The sequence below is a fragment of the Gallus gallus genome, chromosome 6 (assembly GCF_016699485.2).
Source record: "Gallus gallus isolate bGalGal1 chromosome 6, bGalGal1.mat.broiler.GRCg7b, whole genome shotgun sequence".
NCBI lineage: Eukaryota > Metazoa > Chordata > Aves > Galliformes > Phasianidae > Gallus > Gallus gallus.
In genome coordinates, this window is record NC_052537.1 from 9,609,697 (window position 1) to 9,634,346 (window position 24,650).

Below are 24,650 nucleotides of genomic sequence, written 5' to 3' on the forward strand. Positions count from 1 at the left end.
AGCACTAGCATTAGGAAGGTTAAGTCTTTAATCAAATCTTCCTGTCCTTCCAAAAAATAAAAAAATAAATAAAATTGGAGTCTTGTCAATTCTACTTCTTATTTTAAGGGAAATGAAAAAGCAGAGTGTGGGGGAAAAGATTATGAATGCCCTACAATAACTTTAACAGTTTAAAACAGTTTAAAAGTTCAGAGAAATGCCACCTATTATTTCCTGAAACTAATAATCAGGAAGTATTGAAGTATTTCCTGCTTGTTTTCTAAGTACAAATGTTTCAAACTTAAGAAAATTAATCTTAATTTCCAGCTGAGTTAGTAAATAGACATTGAGCGTGCCATGAGATTATAGGGAAAAAATGCCAGACTCCGCTATTCACTATAAAAATAATCTGTAATGTGACATATCAGATACCTCAGTGAGCACCTTATGGGTTCTTTTTCTTTTTTTTTTTTTTTTTTTTTTTTTTTTTTTTTTTTTACCATTAAGCCAAATTTTAACTGTGCAGTAGCTAAAGTGTTAGATCTCATTTCTGGTGGGAGCACTGACATATTGCTTTGCCTCTGGTAGAACTTCAGCATACCCTTCATGCTTGTAGTGTGCTTTGCTGAATTGAGACCAAATTACCCAAATACCGGAACAGCAACAGACCCTGCAGCCTGTGTGATCCTTGTAAACATGTGGCTTCACAGCTGCTCAGTGTCTTCCCGATTGTAAAGTTCCTCTTGGATCAAGCATCCACATGCCATTTCCTCTCCAAATGTCATTTTTTCTGAACTCCTGTTTGCCTCTGCTGCCAGTGAAGTCTAAATGCTGGGCCCTGGGTAACCTGCACTATCCTGTGCATCCTGGTTGGATGTGTGCCATACAACACTGCCTCATTGCTGTGACGATCAAATGTCTCGCAGCCATTTTCACCATGGCTAATATAACTTAGCCATCATTCACTGCTGCAAGTGATTTCCCTTCATCCCTTCAGAATGTTAATGTCTTGATACTAATGATGTAACTATATGGCCAGAGTTGTCTCCACCCACCTCTGGTTGTCTCCCTTGGTTTCGTGCCGCTACATCAGTGTCCTCTGTAGCTGCACTGCTGAGTTATTCCCGTGTTCCTTCTGCCCTGCTGAAATGTTTGCCCTAACCATGTTGCAGCCCTGAGGGTGTTGACACGGTCTCAGCTAGATCCAGTCACGTGCACGCACTTCCTGACCTCCTCATTATTGAAGCCTGATGTTAGCCTCTTCTGTTATACCTGTTATTTTTAACTAGCCCTTATCTCCTGTTGTATTCCTTTTACTTCATTGGCTCTCACAGAATGGGATGAAGGGTTTATGAAATGCAGTACACCAGAATTTGGTTCTGTTTTTTGCCAATGAAATTGCTTCATTGACGTAATGGTGCAGCAAACCCAGAAGCTGTCTGTGGTGGTTTTTCATGTTCAGGGTAACACTGAGCTTCTGTGTTGTTTTTGCAGTAGGTCTACTTGATGTGTTTAAGATTTTCAAATTGTTCTCCCCATTCTCAAAAGGGCCTAGATACAAAGGAGAGTGGTTTCTAGAAATGTTAAAATGCACTCCTTGGTTTCTGTTGGCTCTTCTTTATTCGTGCCACTCCAGCTCAGCCTTTTCCTGTTTTAACTGTACGACAGCATATCTTCAGGGTTTGAACAAGAAACACCAAGTTCCGGTGTGAGCACTGTGCTGGTCTTCATTTTCTTCAGTGTGAGTGCTGTGTAGCCAGGCAAGAAGTCTGGGGGGTCTTAGGAAGGGAGCACTTGAAGAGAAGAGCTACTTGGCACCATTGCAACTGACAAAAAGGATAATGCTGGAGCATGAAGAGTAAACAAAATATATCATAAATCACAGGAGAAAGGAATTGATTGTTTTTATTGCTAGTTCTACTTTAGTCGTTTCACCTCTACCAAACTGTTTAGTCAATATTGTACGGATGATGCAAGTTGTTACTGTAAACTGAATTTATCCATTGGTTCCTGACTGTTGCACTGAGGAACATGCAGTGCTATATGAAAGCCTAGCAATTTCAGGTGCAAAGCAGCAACTTCATGAATTCTTTCTGAAGCACCTTTAAACCAGAACAAGTATGATTTCATTTTGCTGTTTTGGTTTTATGAGTTATGTCAAAGCTCTGAATTTCAGAAATGCATAGGACTGTAGAGAAAAATTAAACCCTGGAAATCCAATTCCTGAAAGGCTGTGGCCCGTGTGCAGTTAAGGCAAAGATAAAAGCATTGACTGTAAGTGGAAAGCACTTGCAAGAGAAAGAGTTAAGCGTTTCAGCCTCTAATGCTAGTATTGCATTGATTGAAATCACTCACTTGAGCATAATTTGAGAAATGCTCTAATGTGGTCAGAAACACTGATAAACCTTTGTCTTGAACTGCTGAGAATCAGTCATCCCGAGATCTCCTGATGCCTGAAATATGAAGTAGCTCAGTGACCACAAGGATACAGTGCCTGTATTCTACAGGCAGCTCTTTGAGGAGATACAAGCCATAAATAGGAGGCGCAAGTGAATGAGAAGTGAAAGGTAATGGGGAGGAGAGAAAAAATTATTCTTAAGAGTCATTGCCCTTGCTGTCTCTATGGATGTGTGTTGCATTTGCCTGTCCCGTTTTGTATTTTGAGCTGCAGTTGCATTTATCAGGAGTCAGAACTTTTCTCTACGAAATGGTTTGTTCAAACTGACTTTTAGTTTGACTTCACAGTAGACGTAAAAGGAACTATTCTTGCTTAACTGTAGTAACTTTCTGATCAACTGAAAGATTCTATTGTGTCTTTTAAAGTAATAATTACCCTTTTCCTATCTTCAGTTAAATCAAGGGTGATCATGTCACTAACTAGTAAGTGAGCATGCAGTTTGTTTGTTTTCCTGCTAATCTACCTGAGTTTGGCAGATCTTTGCTATGTTTAAAATGTTTGTGAAGTGTTTACACTCCTGTTTCCCTGTTTCAGAATGGTTTCACTCCTCTGTATATGGCAGCCCAAGAAAACCACCTGGAGGTTGTTAAGTTTCTTCTCGACAATGGTGCCAGTCAGAGCCTTGCCACAGAGGTAAAAGTTTGAGTTTTTCAGTTCATGAAGAAAATATAATGCACTCCAGTAATAACCCTTGCCAGCTTACACCAAGCCTGTCTTTTAAGTACAAAATTAAAGAGCAGAAAAAATTCTCTCTGTGAAATGTGCTAATGAATATTGAGTTATTGACTTTTCAGCAATTTAAACCTCTTGCCATTTCTAAAATAATAAAAAAAGACTTTAACTAGAAACAGTTCTAAAAATAGACATGTTCTTAGTCATTACTGGTAATCTTTCAGGTTAAGTGCTCAGAGAAGCTGTGTGCATGATATAAAAGTTCTCTGTGCCTTCATTAAAAGTACTGACTAATATAGAGGGCAACTAGAAAGCAAGAACAGTTTATGCTGCAGAGCCAGCTCTGGGATACCAGGGAAAACCCAGGGTTACTAAGTGCTTGGAGTATTTTCTGAGCTGCATTTATTGCCGAGTTGATACCTTCTCTGCAGCATGCAATTATTCTGTCTGGACTTGCAGTGATAATTGCAAGCTGGCAGAATGATGGAAGATCTATCCTTGAAAGTGTTCTGTGATCGTTCTCAAACAACAGTTTTTATTTCTAGTTTTAAAAAGTAATTGTAACTCAGTGGGGAAAGTTGGAAAAAAATATTCAGAGTGATTATAAGAATAGCAGACATGTTAATAGTCCTAAAAATAGTCTTAAATAGCATTTCAATAGTACTGCATTCCATCTGTTTAAAAATTTTTTTTTTAAAGTATTTTTTTAATTTAAAAAAAAGTCTGATTTTCTGAAAATGGAATTATGTAGAATTGTGCACAAGTACTTGCTTCTGATTCTTATACACTTTATCTCTTGAGCTTTTTATGTCAGTTTAGGCTGAGTTTTGTCCAACTAAGCCTGATATCCATGTGTAATTCCTTTGAAGATTCAGTCTACAAAACAACGTTGCCTTTATTGCCTTACTACTTTGTGATAGTTGCTTAGGGGTGCTTTTTTGTTTTCTCTGGGTTAAAGTTTTTATATGAAAATTTAATTTCAAAACCCTTTGTTATTAGACAGTTACTACTTAACTAATACTACTTAACTAATTATTCATTAATAATAACTCTTCAGCAAAGGTGTTTTAATATAAATTAAAGTAGAGCCACATTCTGTCTTTAAATCATTCTTAGTTTTTGTGTTTCTTTTTCCTAGAGTGGGCTTTGCTTTATGTTTTAAAGTGTAGTTGCTAATTATACTACTGACATCAAGATACTTGCAATTGCTTTTTGTGGGTCGGTAATTTCAGATAGCACGTGGTGGAAATGCGTTCTTGTCATTGCTAATATTCTTGGTTACAGTTTCTTGGCCATGGTACAGTGATCTCTGCACAAACGGAATCCGTGGGCGGTCCTCATCAGAGTTAGGAAACTGGAGTATAGGATATAGCAGCTATTTTGGTGTTGAAATGAAGTGCTCCCATTTGTCCACTCACTTTTCCCTAAGGAAGGGGGAAAATGTATTCCTAGTATTTTTTTTTTCCTTGTTGTTAGCAGCATTTTTACCAGAAGACAAAGTCTGTTGAGAAAAGATGTTGGTGATAGTTAAGGCACTTGTCTCTAAGAAGCAGCTGGCAGTGCCACTGCCATTGGCTGCGAGGAGAGGGAAGCAAACATCTCCAGGTCACCGTGCGTGCGCTGTCTCTCTCAAGCTCCCTCCAGGCCTCCATTTCTGCAGGTACAGTGTAGCTATATTGCCAGAGCCCTCTGGTGGGGATATTTGTGGCTGTTTTGGCCTTCAAAGCTGCACAGCATTTTTCATACAATGTCCCTGCCTGCTGGAGCATCCCTGGGACCACAGCCCTGCCCTGCCTCTACAAGAGGGTGAGCATCATGCCAAGAGAAAGGCTGGGTTCAGCAGGTTTAAAAAAAAAAAAAATCATTCAACAACAAAGGAAAAATAAACTGAACAACCTGCACCTCCTTGATAAACAACTTGTTAGGAGCCAAGGAATTTCAGTGAGTTTTCTTCAATCTTTTCCTCAATTTTTTTTTTTTTTTTTTTTTTTGCAAAGATGCTGTCTGCCTCTGTCTTTCTTTTCTTCCCCTTGTTCTTTTAAGATTAAGTTCTCTTTGTTTTGGCAGGCAGACAAGAGATTCCTATTTAAAACATCATTTCTTCATCCAAAAGCTAAAAAGTTCATGTTTGAACTCTGCGCTTCTGGCATTGTAGGGATTGGCATACTTCTATGTTTATTGCTGTGCTTCTGCTTCACGCTTACACAAACATACAGTTTGATTATGACAGAAGTAGTTAAAAAATGATAGAATGTGTTAACCTACCACCCTGTAATGAGGTTTACTAATAAAAGCTCTGAACATGCAGATCAAGTGTTAGAAGTAATAGTCAAATGAATGCCCTATGTACTATAATTTGCATTATGATTTTTGAGTGATTTGTGGTATTATATTGGATAAAAGTGATTCTAAATAATAACTCATTTTTCAGACTTCTAAAAATCCATAAAAATACAATTATAAAGCCACCTCAGACTGTACTTTTCCTGTGTTTGAGGGATTCACTCTAAAATCTGTTAAACAAAAGTCTTCTGCTTTTCAGGTCTTCTCCTTCCTCATTTGTTTGGTTTGTCATTTACTAGTCTGAAAGGAAATCACTTCTGTTCATAAGAGAGGATTATATATCACTTCTATACTTTGGAGTTGCAGTAAAGCAGTTGGTATACTGGAAGAACGTGCATTGTTTTTCAAATATTAATGAAATGTATTATTGATACTTACTGTTTAATTATATACAGATATTTAAATATGGATTTAAAATAATATTTGAGAGTGTTGAGATGAAATTTAATATTGAAATGGAAATATATGTTATAACTGGTAGCCTTGGGGAGGAAGGATGATAATTTGCTATGGAAACATCATTACCACTTGTAACTTTTAAGTAATACCAGCTTTTTGTATTTCTATATACTAATGCACACATTTATGGGTATAGTAAAGTGTGTAAAGTGCGTAGTTGTTTTTTTTTCCAAGTCAGTTTTGTTTGCATGTGTTTTATAATTTTACTGTCACCTGTGATGAGATCTCTTCGCTTCCAATTTTCGCCCCCTGGAAATTTTGGAATAAGCACTGAGCAGCCTTGTTGTATGTTGCAGGACGGTTTCACACCTTTGGCAGTAGCTTTACAGCAAGGTCATGACCAGGTGGTTTCACTGTTGCTTGAAAATGATACAAAAGGAAAAGTCCGTCTTCCTGCTCTTCACATCGCTGCTCGGAAGGATGATACGAAGGCAGCGGCTCTGCTCCTGCAGAATGACCACAATGCTGATGTGGAGTCAAAGGTCAGTTGTAAGGGGTTTGATGCTGTTAAGTGCTGAGCACGTCTTGTGTCCAGTGAAGATCTCCCTTTATTAAAGTGTTTGGCTTATGAGTTGCACGTAACTTTCTCCTATAGCTTGTGACTAAAAGTATTGTTTCATTAGCTTCCCTTGCCTCTTCTTTTTCCTCACTCCCTTTTTGTTTGAATCAGGGTTAACTTCTCTTGTAGATACTTTGCAAATGGAAAATAAAAGCAAAATATTGCTACAGTCATTCTCTTGAAAATGGAAGCCACTGTTGAGGTGGTCTGCTAGAGAGACCATACAATTAAGTCATTTGATTAGCTGTTTGTGAAATTGCCTCTTTAAGAACTCTGATAAACATGTAACAATTAAAGCTCAAAATTCTCAATCATTCAGCTTCCATTCAGTCAAGCTTTCTTTGTGCCAGTTGTGCTGTCGTCTGAGCTGCCATGCCACGTAGCAATCATGAAGCTTTTTGCATCCATATCACCAGTGGTGAACTAACCGTTCATTTTTTCCCCCTCTTTGCTTCCAAATGTGTTAACCTAGATGATGGTGAATAGAACAACAGAGGTATATATAAATATATATATGCATCATCACTCCTCCATGACTTAGTGCTGCTGCATCATATTTTCCTCCTCCTTGTTGCATTGCCTTCTATAGGATAGATACCTGCTTTAGATGAAATGAAGTAGCATGTGCCAGAGAACACTGTAGTTTAGATACCAGGGCTTTCTGCAGCTGAAACTAGGGTTTAAAAATGAGAGTAAGTGTTCTTGGGTGCTGATTGCCATCATAAAAGAGCGATATTATGTAAGATGGAGTTTTCAGGGATTCTCACGGAGTAGACATTTACCAGATGTGTCAAGAGCTGCAGACAACCCTGTTGTGTTGTGCATCCAGGACTGATTTCAGGCTTCTGCATGACACTTACCTTGATGGTGTCAGCAAATAGAGTGATCTGTGATTTTTAAATCTGCAAAACTCCTGAAGCAAGACAGTGGCAGCTAGCATGGCTTGCTAACAATTTAGAAACGCATCTAGTTCCCATAAGGTTTCATACTTTGCAGGACTGATGGAATTGCTGCATGTTTTTAGCATTATTTTAAAAAGAAGTAAAACTACTTAAATATGAAAATAACTTGCTGAAGTGATGTTATCAGTAAGGAATCTTCTAATTAGGTTGATAAATTGTGGTGTCTGAACATTAACCCAGTGTGATTGCCCTCAGTGGGAGACTGATCTTCATGGTTCTAACTCTTGGAAAAAAAAAAATCCATATTAATCATTTAAAACGGTCTTTGATGTTGTTTTCATTTGCATCTACTTTGAATTTATAAAAACAGTTAGCAAGTATCATCAAATGACTTGTATCTGAACTTCTCCAAAGAATCTCTAAGAAATTTGGCTTGCAAGTCTGATATAATGCCAGTAACAAGTAGACATTTGAAATTACTGTATTATAAAAGACAGATCACTGCTTTAATAGTCACATGTTTTGCTGCTGTTTTTTTCTGAAATATCTAAAAGTTTTATCTTAGTTCTCATCTTCTAGAATAATTATGCTAATTTAATTTTCCCTCCTGCACAGCAGTATGATTTTCTTTAGACTGTCAGAGTGAGTAAATAATTGTTAGTGAGTGAAAACTAGTACAGATTTGGAATGGTGACTTGCAGCACACTCCTGTTATTAGCTTTAGTCAACGATGTGCTACAAATTTTGATATTAATATATATGTTGTTTGTTTGTTTGTTTTTCCAGAGTGGGTTCACACCCCTTCACATAGCTGCTCACTATGGAAATATCAATGTAGCTACATTGCTGTTAAATCGAGGAGCTGCTGTGGACTTCACTGCAAGGGTAAGAATAGAATCATAGTCAGTCTAGTTTACTTAATCAGCACTTGGAAGCTTTTTTCCACAACGTGTGGAAATGTGCATTGTGCTTGCTAGTGGAGAGGCCTGGCCTGACAGCTTGTTTTGTTACCTTAAAGTGTAAAGGGGGGGGGAGGTGTCCATGCTGCTGAACCTGAACTTTAGTGCTCACTCTTGAAAACCTCTGTTTTAATTAAAAAAAAAAAAAAAAAAAAAAAAAAAAAAAAAAAAGCTGCTATTTTCATAGTTAATGTTGTGAAAGGCAGGCTGTTTGGTGAGGAGACTCTTTCCACCTGTACCTTTAACATATGGCAGGAATGCTGTCCCTGTTGAATTGCCCGGAATATGCAGTGTTTCCAGTTAACAGGAAGGAAAAGTGTTGCTGGTGAATAAAGCAGCTGTGCCTTCACTGCATATGTAAGTGTCAGATGATGCATAAAGAGAAAAAAGACAAGTAGAAGATGAGGTGAGGTATAGAAATGGAGGGGAGTTGAAGATTTGAGCCTTATAGCAGAAGCCATGCTGAAGTGGGTGAAATAACCCTCCTGATCCCTTAAGCTCTGATCCAAAGTCAGAGGAATAGCAGGATAGTTCCTCAGGTAAATGGAAAAGGAGACAAAGGCAGGATGAATGTGGTTTGGGTTTCTGAAACATCCCCCATGTCTGCTGCTGAGCAGCCTTTCAATTAAAGTGGGGTGGAAAAAACCAACAGTATTGAAGATGGTATATATGAGGGAAGTTATTTGGCATCATATCTGTGATTAGACAGGACTGAACTGTTATATTCAACAGTTTCTTTGTGAAGGTTTTGAGTATGTGTTGTGCATATTGCTTTTGCAATGGAAAGGGTATCGTTCTACTCTTAAGAGTATTTTGTCGTATAGCAAAAGTAAAACGTAGTTTTTTCTTTTACATTAGATAATATCATAGAATCATAGAATGGTTTGGGTTGGAAAGGGCCTCTAAGATCATCTAGTTCCTACCCCCCTATTATAGGCAGGGACTCTTCCCTGTAGACCAGGTTGCTCAAAGCCCCATCCAGCCTGGCCTTGAACACTTCCAGGGAGGGGGCATTCACAACCTTGCTGGGCAACCTGTTCCAGTGTCTCGCCACCCTCATAGTAAAGAATTTCTTCCTAATATCTAGTCTAAATCTGCCCTCTTTCAGTTTAAAGCCGTTTCCCCTCGTTCTGTCAATGTCTTTCCTCAAAAATGTCCCTCCCCAGCTTTCCTCTAGTCCCCTTCAGGTACTGGAAAGCTGCTATAAGGTCCCCCTCGGATCCTGCTCTTCTTTAGGCTGAAGAGCCCCAGCTCTCTCAGCCTGTCCCCATAGGGAAGGTGCTCCAGCCCTCTGATCATCTTTGTGGACCTTCTCCGGACTTGCTTCAAGAATTCCTTATCCTTCTTGTGTTGGAGGTTCCAGAAATGCACACAGTACTCCAGGTGTGGTCTCATGAGAACAGAGCAGAAGGGCAAAATCACCTCCCTTGACCGTATCCAGGGTAGGTTGGCTTTCTGGGCTGCAAGTGCATATTGCTGGCTCATTTTGAATCTTTCATCAACTGACACTCCCAAATCCTTCTCCTGAGGGCTGCTCTCAAGCTATTCTCTGCCTAACCTGTATCTATGCTTGGGATGTGTCTGTATATGTAATATGTATACATAAAAACTCCACTGCTTCTATACTTATATTTACTTAGGATTATGAAATCATTTAGATTAGAAAAAAAAAATCATAAGATCATCAGGCAAAGTCTTTGATAAACATTGCAAATCAACAAAAACAGTAAAATAACATTGTGTTTATTTTCAAAATAAGCTACTATTTTACTTATGGGACTTCTCAGTGTTAAACAAAACCTGAACAGCTCTTTTGTAGAAATTGTCTGTAATTCATAAGGAGAATTGATGGGGCGTAGAGCATGAATAGAATTGCTGAGCAACACACCTTAAGTGTTTTGACCCAAAATGTTTTCCTTATACTGTAAGTAGGAGTGCAGGTGAGTAGTACAAGTGCTGACCATTGTTCATTCAAGGTAGCATTGTTCAGTGATCTGCTGATGAAGATAAATCCCCAAAGCTAAAAAGAAAAAATATAAAACACAATGCAGTGCCTACTAATGCTGGCAAGAAGAGTACTAGTAGATACTGAGTAAAGCTGGTAGGTGAATATCAAAGGAATGGAATTCCTTGTGTATTTCTCACAAATAGTTTTCCACAGCTCATGTATCACTAAAATAGGTTTTATGTTACTGATGAAAGAGTGAAGGTCCAAGGTTAGATCCATGTGAAATTCATTAGTTAAGGGTAGACTTGGCAGTTAAGGGCTTCTGGGAATCTTCAAACTATGTGTGCTTCGCTTCACTGATAACATAGATTTCTTATTCCCAGAGCCTTAATCTGACCAAATTAGAGCATTAAGTCATTTTGAACTGTCATAAACTTTAGTGTTCAGTATTTGATAGGCACTAATCACAGGAGCGAGGAAGATGAACAGGTCTTGTGTTAACTCTTCCACTCAGAAACATGGTTATGTTGCATACATTAGCCATGCAACTACATTAGCAATTAGCAGCATTTATTACCAGTGTTGCTAAACATCATCCATTTGTGCCTGTTTCAATGAAATAATAAATCTGAGCTTTCGCAGCATCAATTTGGGTTAAGGTCACTGATGGAGAGCAGATCTGAAGTCAGAAGAGTGTTGTTTCTTCCTCTTCAAGATTCAGAAATCCCAGGTTCACCCTCCATGAGCTCTCCTCATCATCAGAGAGGCAGACTGCTCAGAGAGGCTGGGATGTGCAGATGCAGTGACATCAGCCCAAAAGAGCAGTGGGCTGACGCTGACTCAGTGCTAAGCGGCTTGTTTGTGCTCACAGTAGCTGGGTGAGTGCATCTGCAGAGCACATCTCTACTATGTGGTCGTTGCAAATCTAGGTGAGGTAGCTCAGACAAAAGGAATTGCATACATAACAGTAATATGAAGTTGAATTTAGTTCTATCAGAAGGCTGGAAGTGAAGGCGCTTAATAGAAATATGAGTTAGATCCTGGCAAAGCAGTGAATTTTTAGGGAAATGCAGACAAATGTGAGCTGAGGATGAAGTATCATTATTAGCACCAGGTAACAGAATCCTTGTTTGATTCTTGATTACCCAGACAACAAAACAGGCAGAGGCATTAGAGCAGATGCTGAAAGTGACCCGCAGGTACTGCTTGTCTGCTGCCACCTCTTTGTTTCTTGATTTGATTTCTATAAACAGTCTTCACAATGAGCTGTGTGCCTTGCCTTGGGGAAGGGTTCTTATATGAGTTGTTGAGAATCTGGGAAGGCAAGCAACAGAGTAAAGGTGGAGAAGGGATATAACCCAAATAAAATCATACTGTGTGTATGCACTGTAGCTTTCAGAAGTAGACCAAAACTGTAGGATGGTGATGTCAAAAGTGCTTTTGACAGCCAATACTTTTTCCTTTGTCCTGGCTAAATAAATATGAGTTGACAATTCTGTCTCTCAATTTATGTTAAAATATTTAGGTAACTGTCAGTTCTGGGGGGGAAATGAACAAGAACAGAGGATTATGGTAATGGCTTGTTTGTATGGAATGAGGCAACACAAAGACAAGTGTGTGAGGGCGGGATAAATATCCAGCTCCCACTGAATGTGAGGACAGGTGGAGGTAGAAAGGAGGGACAAGCAGGATGAAGGCAGAGCTCTGAGCTTTGAGGGCAATGGCGAGTTTGGTGAAAAGGGGAGCTGGTGAAATGATACAAGAAACAGGAAGGCAGACTGAAGACAAAGCTGCAGTGTTTTCAGTGGTTTTATGAGGGGCTCAAGGGAAAACCAAATAAAAAGTGTTCCAGCAATGAAGCAGGGGTAGATGTAAGCTAGATAATGGTTCCTGGTGTGTGGACAGGAGGTGAGCAGCAGCACCGTACTGTAAATAAATGATGTCCCCAGTGACATGCAGTAGCAGCTGCTCTCCTCACCCCTGCCAGTGTACACCTGCCTACCTCTCGGCTGTCATACACTTACTCCATTGCTCCCTTCTTTCATTGCTCCTAAGAAAAATAGGCATAGGTCCAGGAGCTCTCACAGGTGTTACTGTGCCTGCTGGCCTGTGTACCTGCAGAGTATAAAGGCTGGGAGGTTTGGAAGGGTGCCTCTTTTTTGGTTTGCACTCTTCCAACACAGCTTTAGTCACAGATTTAGTGACCTCTATTCCACTGAAGTGTGTTTGCTTTTCTGAATCTGTATGTTCTCTGACCTTGCTACAACATGGCATAGGGAAGGAGCATGCAGGGAATGTGGCACAATGTGGGAAGTTCCCTGCAGGATGGATGGATAGAAATGACTTCAGTAAATCACCTTTGCAATGCCCCTGATGCTACCTATTTTTAGGGAAGGCAGCTCCCTTAACCTCATAACATTAGTCCAAGCCATTTCACTTCTGTTTTGTTTTGGTCTTTGCCATTTTGTAATGAAGGAAAAATATTCTTTCCAAAATACTCGACTTCTTGGGCTCAAATTAATCTGTAAACATGTTACAGTTGCTGGTCTCTATAAGAAACTTCCATGTGCATGGCTGTGCTTCTCTCTATGTTTCCCTCTTGCTAAGCTGTGAGATAGTCACATATGGGCTAAAGAAGTGGAGGAAGAGAAAAAAGGGTAAGCCAAGGGTGTAATCAGTCTCCTTAGCAAGGTTAATGTTTGAGTACAATCATTAGCTGGGCTCTGAAGGATTGCAAAAATGCCTAACACCATTCTCTAATGAGCAAATATTGTTCATCAGCCTCTTCTAACTTTGAATAAAACTGTACCCAGTGTTACCCTGTGTTTTGATACTTTTAGTATCTACTTTCCATGTTCTGGAATTAACCAATCTGGTGATTAATATAGAGCGTAGCCTGCCAAATACTCTCCTATTCCGGGTTTTCCTTCTGGAAACCTGTTTTGTTGTGGTGTACAACGAGCAAATACATGGGGAAAACTGCTGTGTTCCTATCTCAGCTGCTGCTTCTGATGTTGAATGCTGTTGCAGGTGCTTCTTCACTCTTGCTTACCAGGAAGCAGGTCACCTTCAGCCTGAGGGCAGGTGAGGTGCTGGAGATAAAGAACAGGTCACAGTGGGTTTCCATTATCTACTGTCCCCTTCAAATTTGTTGTGGAGTGCTTTGCTCTTTGGTATCTAGTACTTGGAAAGGTATATGCAGATACATGCTAAAAGCAAGTTACAGCCACTGAATGGAATGAGAAACCATTTTTGTTAGCAATTGTGGTTATATGTACAGTATCCAGTGCAAGAAAGCTCTTTTGCTATAAATCACATCTCTACAGAGTACCTTCTCTTTCCCATTCAGCTTTTGTTTGGGCCGTCTCAAGTAGAGCATGCAGGGAGAGCTGGAAATGGAGCTGTATGACCAGGGTTGCCTTATGCTTAGTCAGCACAAACTGGTGTTTCTCCATGGTGGCATGTGCAGATTAGGGAGGTGGGAAATGTGCTTTGAATAAGAAGTTTTTTTTATTTTTATTTTTTTAATAAAAATTAGGGAAAAGGCATATTTGAGGGTTTCGCAGAGTCTTCAGATATCATTCTTTTGACTCAGATTATCTTCCAGTGGAAATACCTATCTAGCCCAGGTAAGGAAATGCCTCTGAAGTTCTTACCTATCTCTGAGGGAGCACAATGGCTAGAAAAGAATTTAAAAGAAAATAATTCTCTACAGCTTTCAGAGCAATAACTGAAAGAAACTTCTGTGACTCTCACATCTACTCCATATTTGAGCAAGTCAGAAGATTCAGGTAACAAGGGAATCCTCTACATGAAGGTGACCTCTGCCCATATTGTTCTTACCACAGCAAACAAGAGGTGGTCATTGTGCCATACAACTGCATCCAGCCTTACAAACAGCCTTCCACATTCACAACACTCCTTTTCTAGAGCAGATCTCAGTTCTACTGGCAGTGGGGCTTTGTCTGCAGAAAGTTTGCTTACTGGAAAGTTGAGAAAGGATTTGGTAATCTTGAGAGGGTGGCGTGAGGCCAGCATGCATTAATGATGACCCTGAGGCTGAGGGGCAGCACACCATTAGTCCATCAAAAAAAGCAGGCAGTATGTAAGTGACAGTAACATAAGAGAAGAACATTTTTTTATCTCCCTAGTGGTAGCTTGCCATAATGGTTCCTTGCTATATTCTTCCTTCTTTTCTTTCAGGTTTCATTTAATGCATCTCAAGCCTGAAGAAAAAATAAATATGAGTATACAATAATTAACTTGGTGTCATCTAAGATTTACTAAATGATAAACAGAGGAGGAAAAAAAAGCTAATTCTTTACACTGTCATCAGTTTTTCTGCAGAGATCATATGTTTGCACCTGTAGTATCTTTTATTTCTGAAAGTCTTGTGTGAGCTTCCGTGATCCCAGTAACAGCTGCTAAACTGGAAAACTTTTATCTGCAGGACTTCTACTCAGTTATAGCTCCAATTTTGAACTGAAGAAAATGATAGGAGAAAATACTGACGGTTCTCATGTAAAACACGTTGTTGTAGCTGCATGGTTGCTTATAACAGTCAGCATAATCTTCCACTTTCTCCATGAACTGGTAATGTGGATAATATTCATGCAGTTATTGATCACAGTTCTAGTATATGACAACCAGTGTCATGTTTTCTTTGTAAGAGAACCCCTAAGGACGGAGAAATTTTCTAGACTTTACTGCTGAGCAGTCTGTCTGCTTTCAGTCTGTTTTGCTCATTCCTGGCAATTCTGAGTCAGCTCTCAGGTGGGAACAGAGAAGGACAGTCTTATTAAATTCTAGATTCATCTGAACATTTTGGTAAGAAACTGTGTTTTAAAAAATGATTGAAGTGTGTGGTCTGCCCCAGACAGTAGCTGCGGCATGGGAATAGGGCTTGTCTTTCAGCCATGCAACCAATCTGCTGCTTGGACTGTCAGCCCTTGAAGGACTGCAGAGGACCCGTCCCCAGTTCTGCCTTTGCTGGAGGTTCTCAAGACATCGCTTGTTTGTATCACTGGTATAGCATTAGTTCTCCAGAGGGATTTAGTTCTACACCTGTGTTATTTAGCTCATATCCCACTCAGTCTGCATTTGAAACAATGTAGGACATAAATAGGAAACTCTTAGGTTTTGCTTGCTTGCTTTGTTAAAGATACTTTTCAAAGCCTAATATGGTACTACAAGTGCAAATATTTACTTTTCTTGTTTATTATTAGCATCCTTATGCTTGTAAATTCAGACTGTTTGATGGAAGAGAAAGGCATATCATACCTCTGTCCATTTTAAGTTTACTGCACTTTTTTTTTCTAAATTTCTAGATATTTCTGTTGCGGATTTGTAATAGTAAGGCTTAACGTGGACTGCTGTGGTGAGCTGTGATGGATGGTGGCGTGTGTCAGTGCGAACTTGGTGGTCTCATTCCAGATGGGAAATGGAGGTGGCTTTTTGCTCAGCATAGGGTAGCTTGAATTTTTATTTAATTTTCTTATGAAACTGTAGATAGAGGGATGCAGCTGAAAGAGCTTAGTGTCTCCTCTCATCAGCAACAAGCAGAAGCTGCCAAAGAAGAAAAACAGATCTCTTTTCACCCATCCTATTTATACCTCCAAAGGAAGGCACAGGGCCTGTGTGAGAGAGTAGCAGCAAGCAATGCGTGGAGGTAAAGGGAAAATAGCTGTGCATGAGGTTGTGAGGTATACAAAGAAAATGCCTGCATGTAACCCATCACACTTCAGTTTGTATATGCTTTCAGAATACTTTGAATTGTGTACTCCGTGACATCTGCCAAAGGGGAGAGGAAAGACCGTGTGCTAATTAATAATGCTGTGAGCATTTATTGTACAGTTTTAGGTTGTTATTCTCATAAGTTATATTTTATATTGCATTTTTTTTGTTCTCAAATTGGATGGCAAGGGATCTTCTTGAGACAGTATTCAGTGTTTGATATTTCAGCAGTGAGAGCAAGGAAAGGAGTGCTCTGATAGCCTTCTAGTTGCCATCTTTTTATGGCAACTCCTGGAAGGGATTTCATCTTTTTTACTGCAGGAAAACATCTTCAAAAGTTTCCTGATTTACTATTCTTTCTTGAGAACAAAGGGAGAAATTTATAGAAGATCAAACAGATAAAAATAGACTGAAAAGGCAGCAGATGCTGTTGATTTACTGAAGAATTCAGAACCTTACATTTGGTGACTACATTGTTTGCTGATACCACGGTTTTAGTGTTAATAACCTATACCCAAGCCATGCATATTATGAAGCTTTTTTGTTTAATCTCTATTTTCCTGTGACAAGAACAACTGGGGTTTGAATTGCTTGCTTTCCTTTTTCTATCATCAAAAACATTAATGATGATGATGTCTGAAGTTTGTTCTCATGTCAGTTGATGTTCTTATTTGTCATAGATATGTGCTGAGAGATGGGATGGGGCAATATGTGATGCATCTAGGTGTGATTCTTTAAGCCTCAGCTAAGCCCAGTATTGACCAAAGACAAGTTGCTTGCCCTAAACTTCAGGGGGCAGTTGTACAGACATTCATATGCTTCCCTTCATCTGTGCAGGGCTCTGGACTCTTAGCAACTGAAATGATTACTTCATATTGTTTGCTACTAGTGAAAGCTCAAATTAGCTAAATGCCAAAGTTAAATTCTGAATGGAAAACTGGCCCATCTTTTCCTACATTGATTTTCCCATAATATTTTCCACAGCTGATAAGGCTGAACAGGGCCAAATAAGTTGCTTATCCTTTATCTCTTAATTCCTTTCTTGAACTGTTTGAGTAGGTTAATAGAGTGTGGAGAAAACAAACAAACAAAAAAAACCCTAGAGAGTGAGTAAATACTGCTTCTGCAGCTCTTTTTCTCCAGCAAAAAGGAACTGAGTTTGCTCATAAAGGCAGATATTTCACTGGGCATATAGCGTTCCATTTCCTTGACTCCTGTTCAAATCATTATTTCCCAGAAGCTGTGTGTTTTTTGCTCTTCCTAACAAACTGTGACTAAAGTGAATACATTCTTTATGTATCTGTCTCTTTCTTAAGTGAACCCACAGTCTTTTCTAAAACAAATGTAACTCAGGATTTCAAGCTTTTAGAGACATTTAATGTATATGCTTTTTGTAAAGACAGTCTATCAAATGGAGGGAAGATGTCTTGCTGGCTCCAGCTTGTACAAGTGAGCTTGGTGCTTATTAGGTGCTGGAGAATTTCACCATGTTCCCAGCCTGGGTTCTTGAACCCTGCTGGAAGCTGAGACCAACTGCATAGGGCATGATAGTATTTGTGCTAACCTGAAATGTGAAGGAAATGAACAGGACTCCTTTTTGACCATGAAAATAAGTATTATTTTTCCCCTCTGTTGCAAACCAACAGTCTGGCCTAAACCTGAACTTCTGAGTGGAAGTCATCTCTCTTGGAGTTGAGGTGCTTATCTACCAGTGCTCATCCATTCACTCTAGAATCAACTGTCTTTCATTTAAGGCAACAGATGATTTAAAAGATTGGACTGGTGAAGAATTAGAGCCGAAGAGCATGTTCTCGTGTGGTTATTCTCACCTGTGCCACGCTAATTTGATTTAGTTTGGTGTTATGAATGAGAACCACATATTTGATCTGTGTTAGTCCTGCCTTTTGTAATGCCTTTATCTTCCTCTTCTATTTCTTTGATGATGCTTAGAAAAGACATTTCTTCTAGTCCTTATTTAATATAGCAAATTATTTGTAGAAATTATTTTGCCATATTAACATGGCACTGAGGTCTATTAGGCTGAGTTAGTCTCTTTGTCCATCAATCCCAGCAAGCAGAAAAAACTGGTCCTCATTCTAAATTACCTGCAGTACCCTTTACTTGAAGATAGGAGAGTTATTCCTCTACCGTTTTTTTTATTGGGAAAGTACAATTTGTCATCTTTTCCCTCTGACTTCGGTAACATCTTTCCTGCTGGGAAGAGGGGAAAAGTAAGAAGTATCTCAACATAATTGTCTTCTGTTTTTTCTGCCCTCTGTGTGTCTAATACACTAATACTTTCATCCTGTATTATATCTGAATTCAACTCCCGGTCAGATAGAATCACTTACTTTTTCAAAACCAACTCACAAATTGCATGTTATGCAGCCTCAGATTTACATCTCTGAGAAGGTTAGGCGTAGATACTTCTTGTTTAATGTGTTAATTGTCTCTCCATTTTATTTCACTTTTTAAAGAAATTGGAAACTACTCTGACATAGTACCTATGATGCTCTAATGATTTGTACCGGAGAAAGCAGCTCTGTCATTTCCTCTTGCTAAAGTGTTTTTTACCTCTGCGGTAATATTAATTCATACTGTCTAGTAGCTGTGGGTTAGCTTCATAGGGAAATTGCAAGTAAATAAAAATAGAGCATATTGGATTAGGTACTCAGCATCATTATTAAGCCGTGAGTCAACTTGTCACATCTGTGAGATTTTTTTTCTGGTACTGGCTTTCTCTCATTCCACTCACCTGCAGTGTTGAGGAAGTGCTGTTTAACGCTCTGTTGGCCAGGTAAGACATTTGTACAGCTCTCCAGCTAGTCAAGGTGATGGGTGCCTTTCCAATTCAGTTAACCAGAGGACACATGCTCACTAAAATTCACTGCTTTCTGCTCAGTCAGGGGGAAGCCAGCTTTAAACAGCCAGCTGTTTGGGATGTCCCTGAACGCACAGAAACGTGTTCTTTAAAATTGTTTGTCTCCATACTGTAGCTGCATGCTCTATTTAAGTTCTTTTATCTCCACTTAGCTCCATATGATCAAATACATCCAGGATGCATCCTTCATACACCAACAGATAAAGGATTCATCAGAGCATGAGAAAATGTCCTAGCTACATCTTGTTAAAAAGCATGTATGTGCGCGCACGCATCGGTTATGTAACTGCCCTCAATGTGCAGCTCAGCTACACGCTGCCGTCTTGTGGGGAAGCACACGTGGGCCTATTGGAAGGAAAGCGTTAGGTCGGGTAGATGAAATCAGTGATGGAACTGCGACATGAAGCTTAAGAGGCTTTCAGAGTTTGCCGATAGAAATAAATGACATAGGCATCTTGTTAATGAATGAGACCTCCATATGAAATCCTGTTTGTTTAAACCTTTCATAGCTCCTAACTGACAAATGAAGTTTTGAGGTATTAATTCCTATTGTTATATGTTCAGAAACAAGCATAGATGGAGAAAATTGCTGGGGTTTAAAGAGTAAAACTGATGATATTTAGCTTTTGTACAAAACCTGAGAAATGAGGCACAATCACGATGTCTTGTTATAATTCCAACCACAACTTGAACGTTTCTCTTTATAATTTGAAAGGTGATGTCAGGTCAGCATTTCACGTGTGGAGAAACCCAGCTTTCACTTCCTTTCGTACTGCCAGATAAACAAAGTCATGTTATCCCTCAGAAAAGCTGGCATAATTCATTCTGTGAGCAAACTAATCGTAGAGTTCCCGAAAGACATGTCGATTTATTTTCATGTTTTGTTTTCTTCTTCCACAGAATGATATCACACCATTACATGTTGCTTCGAAGAGGGGAAATGCAAATATGGTCAAACTCCTACTTGATCGTGGAGCTAAAATTGATGCCAAAACAAGGGTAAGCTTCAGCATGAACACTGCAAGTGGCCATGTGGAGTTCTTGCTTCTGACCTGAAAGCTGCTGTAGCAGAGCGTAGCACTGGTAGTGAATCTCACCACCTCTTGCAGAGCTGTGTGACAGTTCAGCTTCTGCCTGACTTGGTGCTTAACTGCTGGCTTGGATTTGTGAGTAAATGTGCCAGGTGTAGTGATGGTTTCCATCCAGATGGTGCCTGACTCAAGTTGCTGAGTGTCTTAGAAGGTCAATGCAGATGGTTATATCTAACTGTGGTTAAAACCCAATCAAAACAGTTTAGGACTGTTTTATATACTTACACAGTGGTCGAAAGAAAAGTTCAGAAGTGGGGAAGTAAACCCTAGAAGTAGTGCTGCGGGCTGTCACAGCAGTCTTTGCACCATGCTCCTGCACATGTGGGGGAGTCTTCATGGCGTTGTGACTGTACCTTTGGAATAATTGTAATTTCCTGGAAATGTTACCTTGACATGTATCTGTCTTTCATTTTTAGTTTTTCAGTATAATTTCCACCAGAAAAAAAAATCTTGGAAAAATCAAAATACAACCTAAGAATCCATTTTTTTGCACTTACTGCTGTATGCACGAATTTCTGATTGGTTTTCTAGTCTTTCGGCAGTCTCTGAGATTTCCTGCAGTCTTTGTTGAGACACGTTCTTATTTTTTATTTTTGTGACAAATTCAGAAACTGGGTCAGCTCCTTTTCTCTTCACTCTATTCACACTTCTTTTTTTCAGTTGTTTTTCTGCTTTACCTTTAGAATTGATTCATTATTTCTTTGTAAAATGCATCTCTTTTTTATAATTGGGGTGTATGGAAGGGATAACTTGCAGACAGTGGGTGGTTCTTGGTCTTGACGTTGAGAGAAACGGTATCTTGAGAGGGTTTGAGGAACAGCCTGCATAAAATCTTTGGTCCTGTGCACAGTGTGATGAACTAGATTATATAGAATTGGAGTCTTTACAGACTGTCATACAGTTCCATTCTCTTGTCAGGACATGGTATCCCATGTCTATAACAACTGTTATTTTCTTTTCTTGTTACTTCCCTTTGCTTTCTACCTTTGTATATCAAAATGACAGCATAGCTAGCACTTGATCAGAATTTGACTTTTTTTTTTCTGTGCTGCAGGCTCTGTGTCTCACCCTTGATTTTTCTGCAGTGATAGTTTCTTAGAAGCACTTTGCTACCTCAGGGTAGTACTGGCTACTGGGTTTGTTTTGTGTGCGGGGATATGACCATTCTTTCTGAGTAACCTCCTTCTCTCTTTCTCTCTCTCTCTCTCTCTTGTCCTCCGTTGTTTAAAAAAGCAGTTAGACTTGAGGCATATTTCAAACACTTTTAACATCAGCCATTTCATGATTCTGTGATTTCTTCCTTCTGGATTGAAATACCAGTCTCCTACCTGCCTCACTGGGGGCTGCTGGGCTTAGAGGGCGAGTGTGCTTATCCAGTATAGGGGGGGGGACGTTTTGGTGATGTGACAGATGTGCATTTGGGAACGTGGGAAGAGATTCTTTGTTTCCTCTCTACAAGCATTTATTTGGCTCATTGCAGCCAAAAAGTTGGGGACCACTATTTTAAATAGTTGAAGTCTACTTGTTCTCTTCCCGTAGTTACAAAAACAGGATCTGTTACATTTTCTGTGTCACGGACCCCAGGCTCAGACATTAGGATAATTTATGTAACTGAAAATATGAGCTGTGATGGAAACAGGATCTAGGAAGAAGACGGAAGCATTAACAGCTCCGTAGCCTGGCAGAGCTTCACAGTGAGGGAAGAGTGCAGTTCAGGAAGATTTTGTGGTTTGGTGGTTTTTGTTGTTGTTTTGTCCTGTTTTTGTTCCTTTCTTTCTTCTGGTTTCACCTAGAGAATTCTCCAAATACCCCTTCTCCCCATATATCAAAGGGGATTTGTGTAATTTCTCCTGCTTGTGCCATATCTATGTTGCACTTCTCAGGCATCACCAAAGGCATCATTTTCTGCTAGTTAGTGATGAAGTAGAAGCTTTGCTCCCAGTAGCACTGACTCATCCTGGCAAAGTTTACCAGCCCCTGGTCTGGGCAGCAAGGGGCTCTACCAGGGAGACTGGAAAAGGGAAGAGAGTCATTGGAGTAGATCAGAAAAGATTTACAAGTCAGTAGGAGAAGCAAGAGAAGGCTGAGAATAATGCGATGCTAGAGTAGAAAAGAACTCTATTTCAGCAGACTGCATGACTTGTTCAATAATTAAGATTAATTGCTGTGAGCCATTATACTACATGTTCCTGTTCAAGTTCTCTTGCTATTCCTACCTGACCCAATGTTTTTTCCCAAGGCAGAACAATTAAGGTGTGTCAGTTTTGCAGACATTTCACTTTTTTTTCTTAAGTGCTCTCCTTTTTTTAATGTCTCGGGCTTAGAATGGTCTTACAAAAATACAGGATGACAAAAGCTTCAGTCATATCCCTTTACAACGGCATGACCACTACTATGCATATTGAAAGACAACAAGCTGCCAAGACTGTGTTTTCTATCTGTCAAATCATGTCCATCAGCGGGATGCTCAGTCTGAGCCCAGCCTCAAAGTGCTCTGCAAGGGGCAGGTGCTGAAGGAGCATGCAACTTTACACGGAAATGGGATTTGCACATAAAAATAAGTGAGGCTTCCTTTATAAATTTATACGTGTTTATATTGCTTTATAAATGTAGGTGTGACCTATTCTTTAAATAAAGCAGAATTCTGTAGTTTTTTTGTTTTTTGTTTTTTTGCTTTGATTAAAATAATCTTTTTCTTGGATACCACGATACTATTTAATGTAAATGTTGATTATGAAGCACAAAACACCTCCTTAAAAGTGAACTACCACATTACTGTACACATATGAAAGGACAACAGTATTTGAAAACAGCTTGTTTCCCTTGCTCAGAGGTGTGAATTCCCAGCCCTTTGTTTCTCCTTATCAGGTCTGTAATTGACCTTTACAGGAGTATGCAGAAGATACTGTACTGTGTTGCTGAACAAATGCCAACAAGACTGGGATTTGTTTCTCTTAAATGGGACAAATTTAGTTATTCAGCTGTCATTTTGTGATGTGCCCACAGTCCATTCTCTGGAATTGGTACTGGAAATGTTCTCCATGTAGCATTGGCTTTTATTTTTCACAAACATACCCACTTAATAGATAAATTCATATAAAGTCTTTCCTGAGCATTAAATTAAGTTGGGGTAATGAATTCTTTTCCTTAGTCATTTCTCTGAGCACTTGTGTTTTCTGCTGGCAGATGGTCCTGGAGACTGCAGTGCTGAGGTACTGCACAAAAGATTAACGTGAAGGACTAAATCCTTATCCTGTTAAAATTATTGTAAAAGACAACCACGGCCTACAGGTTTCACTATATTCATTAGGAATGGGATTTGATGAGCACCACAAACACTGCTGTGCACCTTTGAACTGCAGTTAAGAGTTCAGATAATGTATAAGCATATGAGGTTATTTCCAAAAATGATCTTACATCCATTCTGTGACTCAACCATCCTTTTTTTCTTTAGTTCACACTTACTTTGTCTTGTTTATTTTACCCAGTTGCTTCTCTTCCATCTTTTTTTTTTGTGTGTGTAATGTCTAGCAGCTGGCACTTGGGGTTTTCTACTTAATTCTTTAGTGTACTCCTCAATAACTAGCCATGCAAAGCCCTAACTATGTCCTGCTTTGGTCTGCCCTGGGCAGCTTTTTTAACTCTGGTCTTTAACTAGCTTTCAAGCAAAGACCTGTTAATGCCTGATGTAACATGTTTACCGAATGTTGCCCTAATTATTTTTTCTCTATCTTCCAGAAAAGACTTTAAAAATAGTGTAATTAGAGAGGCTGATCAAATTAGCTTGATTTTCTTTGGCTGCCTAATACTGCATATGCCAAAGTGAATTTGTCTGAAGCAGGCACTGAGCACAATTTAGCTTGGATTAACAGTAAGTCTGTAATCTTCATTTTGCTGATTTTTACAGCTAAACAACAGGCTAGCACTCATATCTGTATGAGAACATGTGGGATATACTCTTTTAAGATGCATCAGATCATACATAAGCTGCTCCAGAAAAGCCCCGTGCTTTAAGATGAAAAATAATGAGAAGAATAGCACTGACTTGGCAATATAAGTGCATTTTGCATGTGTAAGCAGAACAAAGCTCGTTTGTTACCCCGCTGCACTGGTGACTCTTTGCAGTAGCACTGATGAAATGAAGTTGTGTGATTTAGGGTGTGGAGAGGCCATGCTGGGCAGAAGCACCTGCTAAGAGGCTCACCACGCTGGAATAGGGATGATAAACACTAGAGACAGCAGTAATTTGTGCAGTGCTTATGGGAAGGAAGCCTGCGTCTGAGCAGAATCCCTCCTGTTGTCCTGCTGGCTTTTGCTGGAGATGCTCTTGGGCTCTCTGGAGGGATAGATAATACAAGTGATATGATTTGTTATGTCAGCATATACTTAGAGTCTTTAATCTGCAGATTATTGTCATAATTGTTTGTAATGGTTTTTCAGAGCCATTGCAGACTATCATATCAAGGAAAGACGACTTCTTAACATGTGTGGTGCATTTTATGCTTTACGTAGTGTAGTCCATATCAACAGTAAGCAAGCAACTAGAAAATCTGACAAAATCAGTAGAGTCTTGCTCATTTCAGAGCAGTGTCTTCTAATCTCAGATTTTATGGAAATATATATATATGTAAATGTTGTATGTTGTACGTCTTTCTGTGGCCTGTTT

At 39.4% G+C, this 24,650-nt stretch overlaps 1 protein-coding gene across 13 annotated transcripts in view; it reads left to right on the plus strand.

Moving 5' to 3' along the window:
• Positions 1-24,650, plus strand: part of ANK3 (ankyrin 3) — a 344,913-nt gene that overhangs the window by 202,169 nt on the left and 118,094 nt on the right. For 12 of the 13 annotated variants that reach the window (XM_040702299.2, XM_040702301.2, XM_040702300.2 and 9 more), the window contains 4 exons: positions 2,972-3,070; positions 6,208-6,393; positions 8,159-8,257; positions 19,794-19,892. In XM_040702299.2, the coding sequence (XP_040558233.1) occupies positions 2,972-3,070; positions 6,208-6,393; positions 8,159-8,257; positions 19,794-19,892 (483 nt within the window). Of the gene's footprint in view, positions 1-2,971; positions 3,071-6,207; positions 6,394-6,942; positions 6,967-8,158; positions 8,258-19,793; positions 19,893-24,650 lie in introns of all 13 variants that reach the window. The other variant, XM_025151500.3, reaches the window with a different exon arrangement.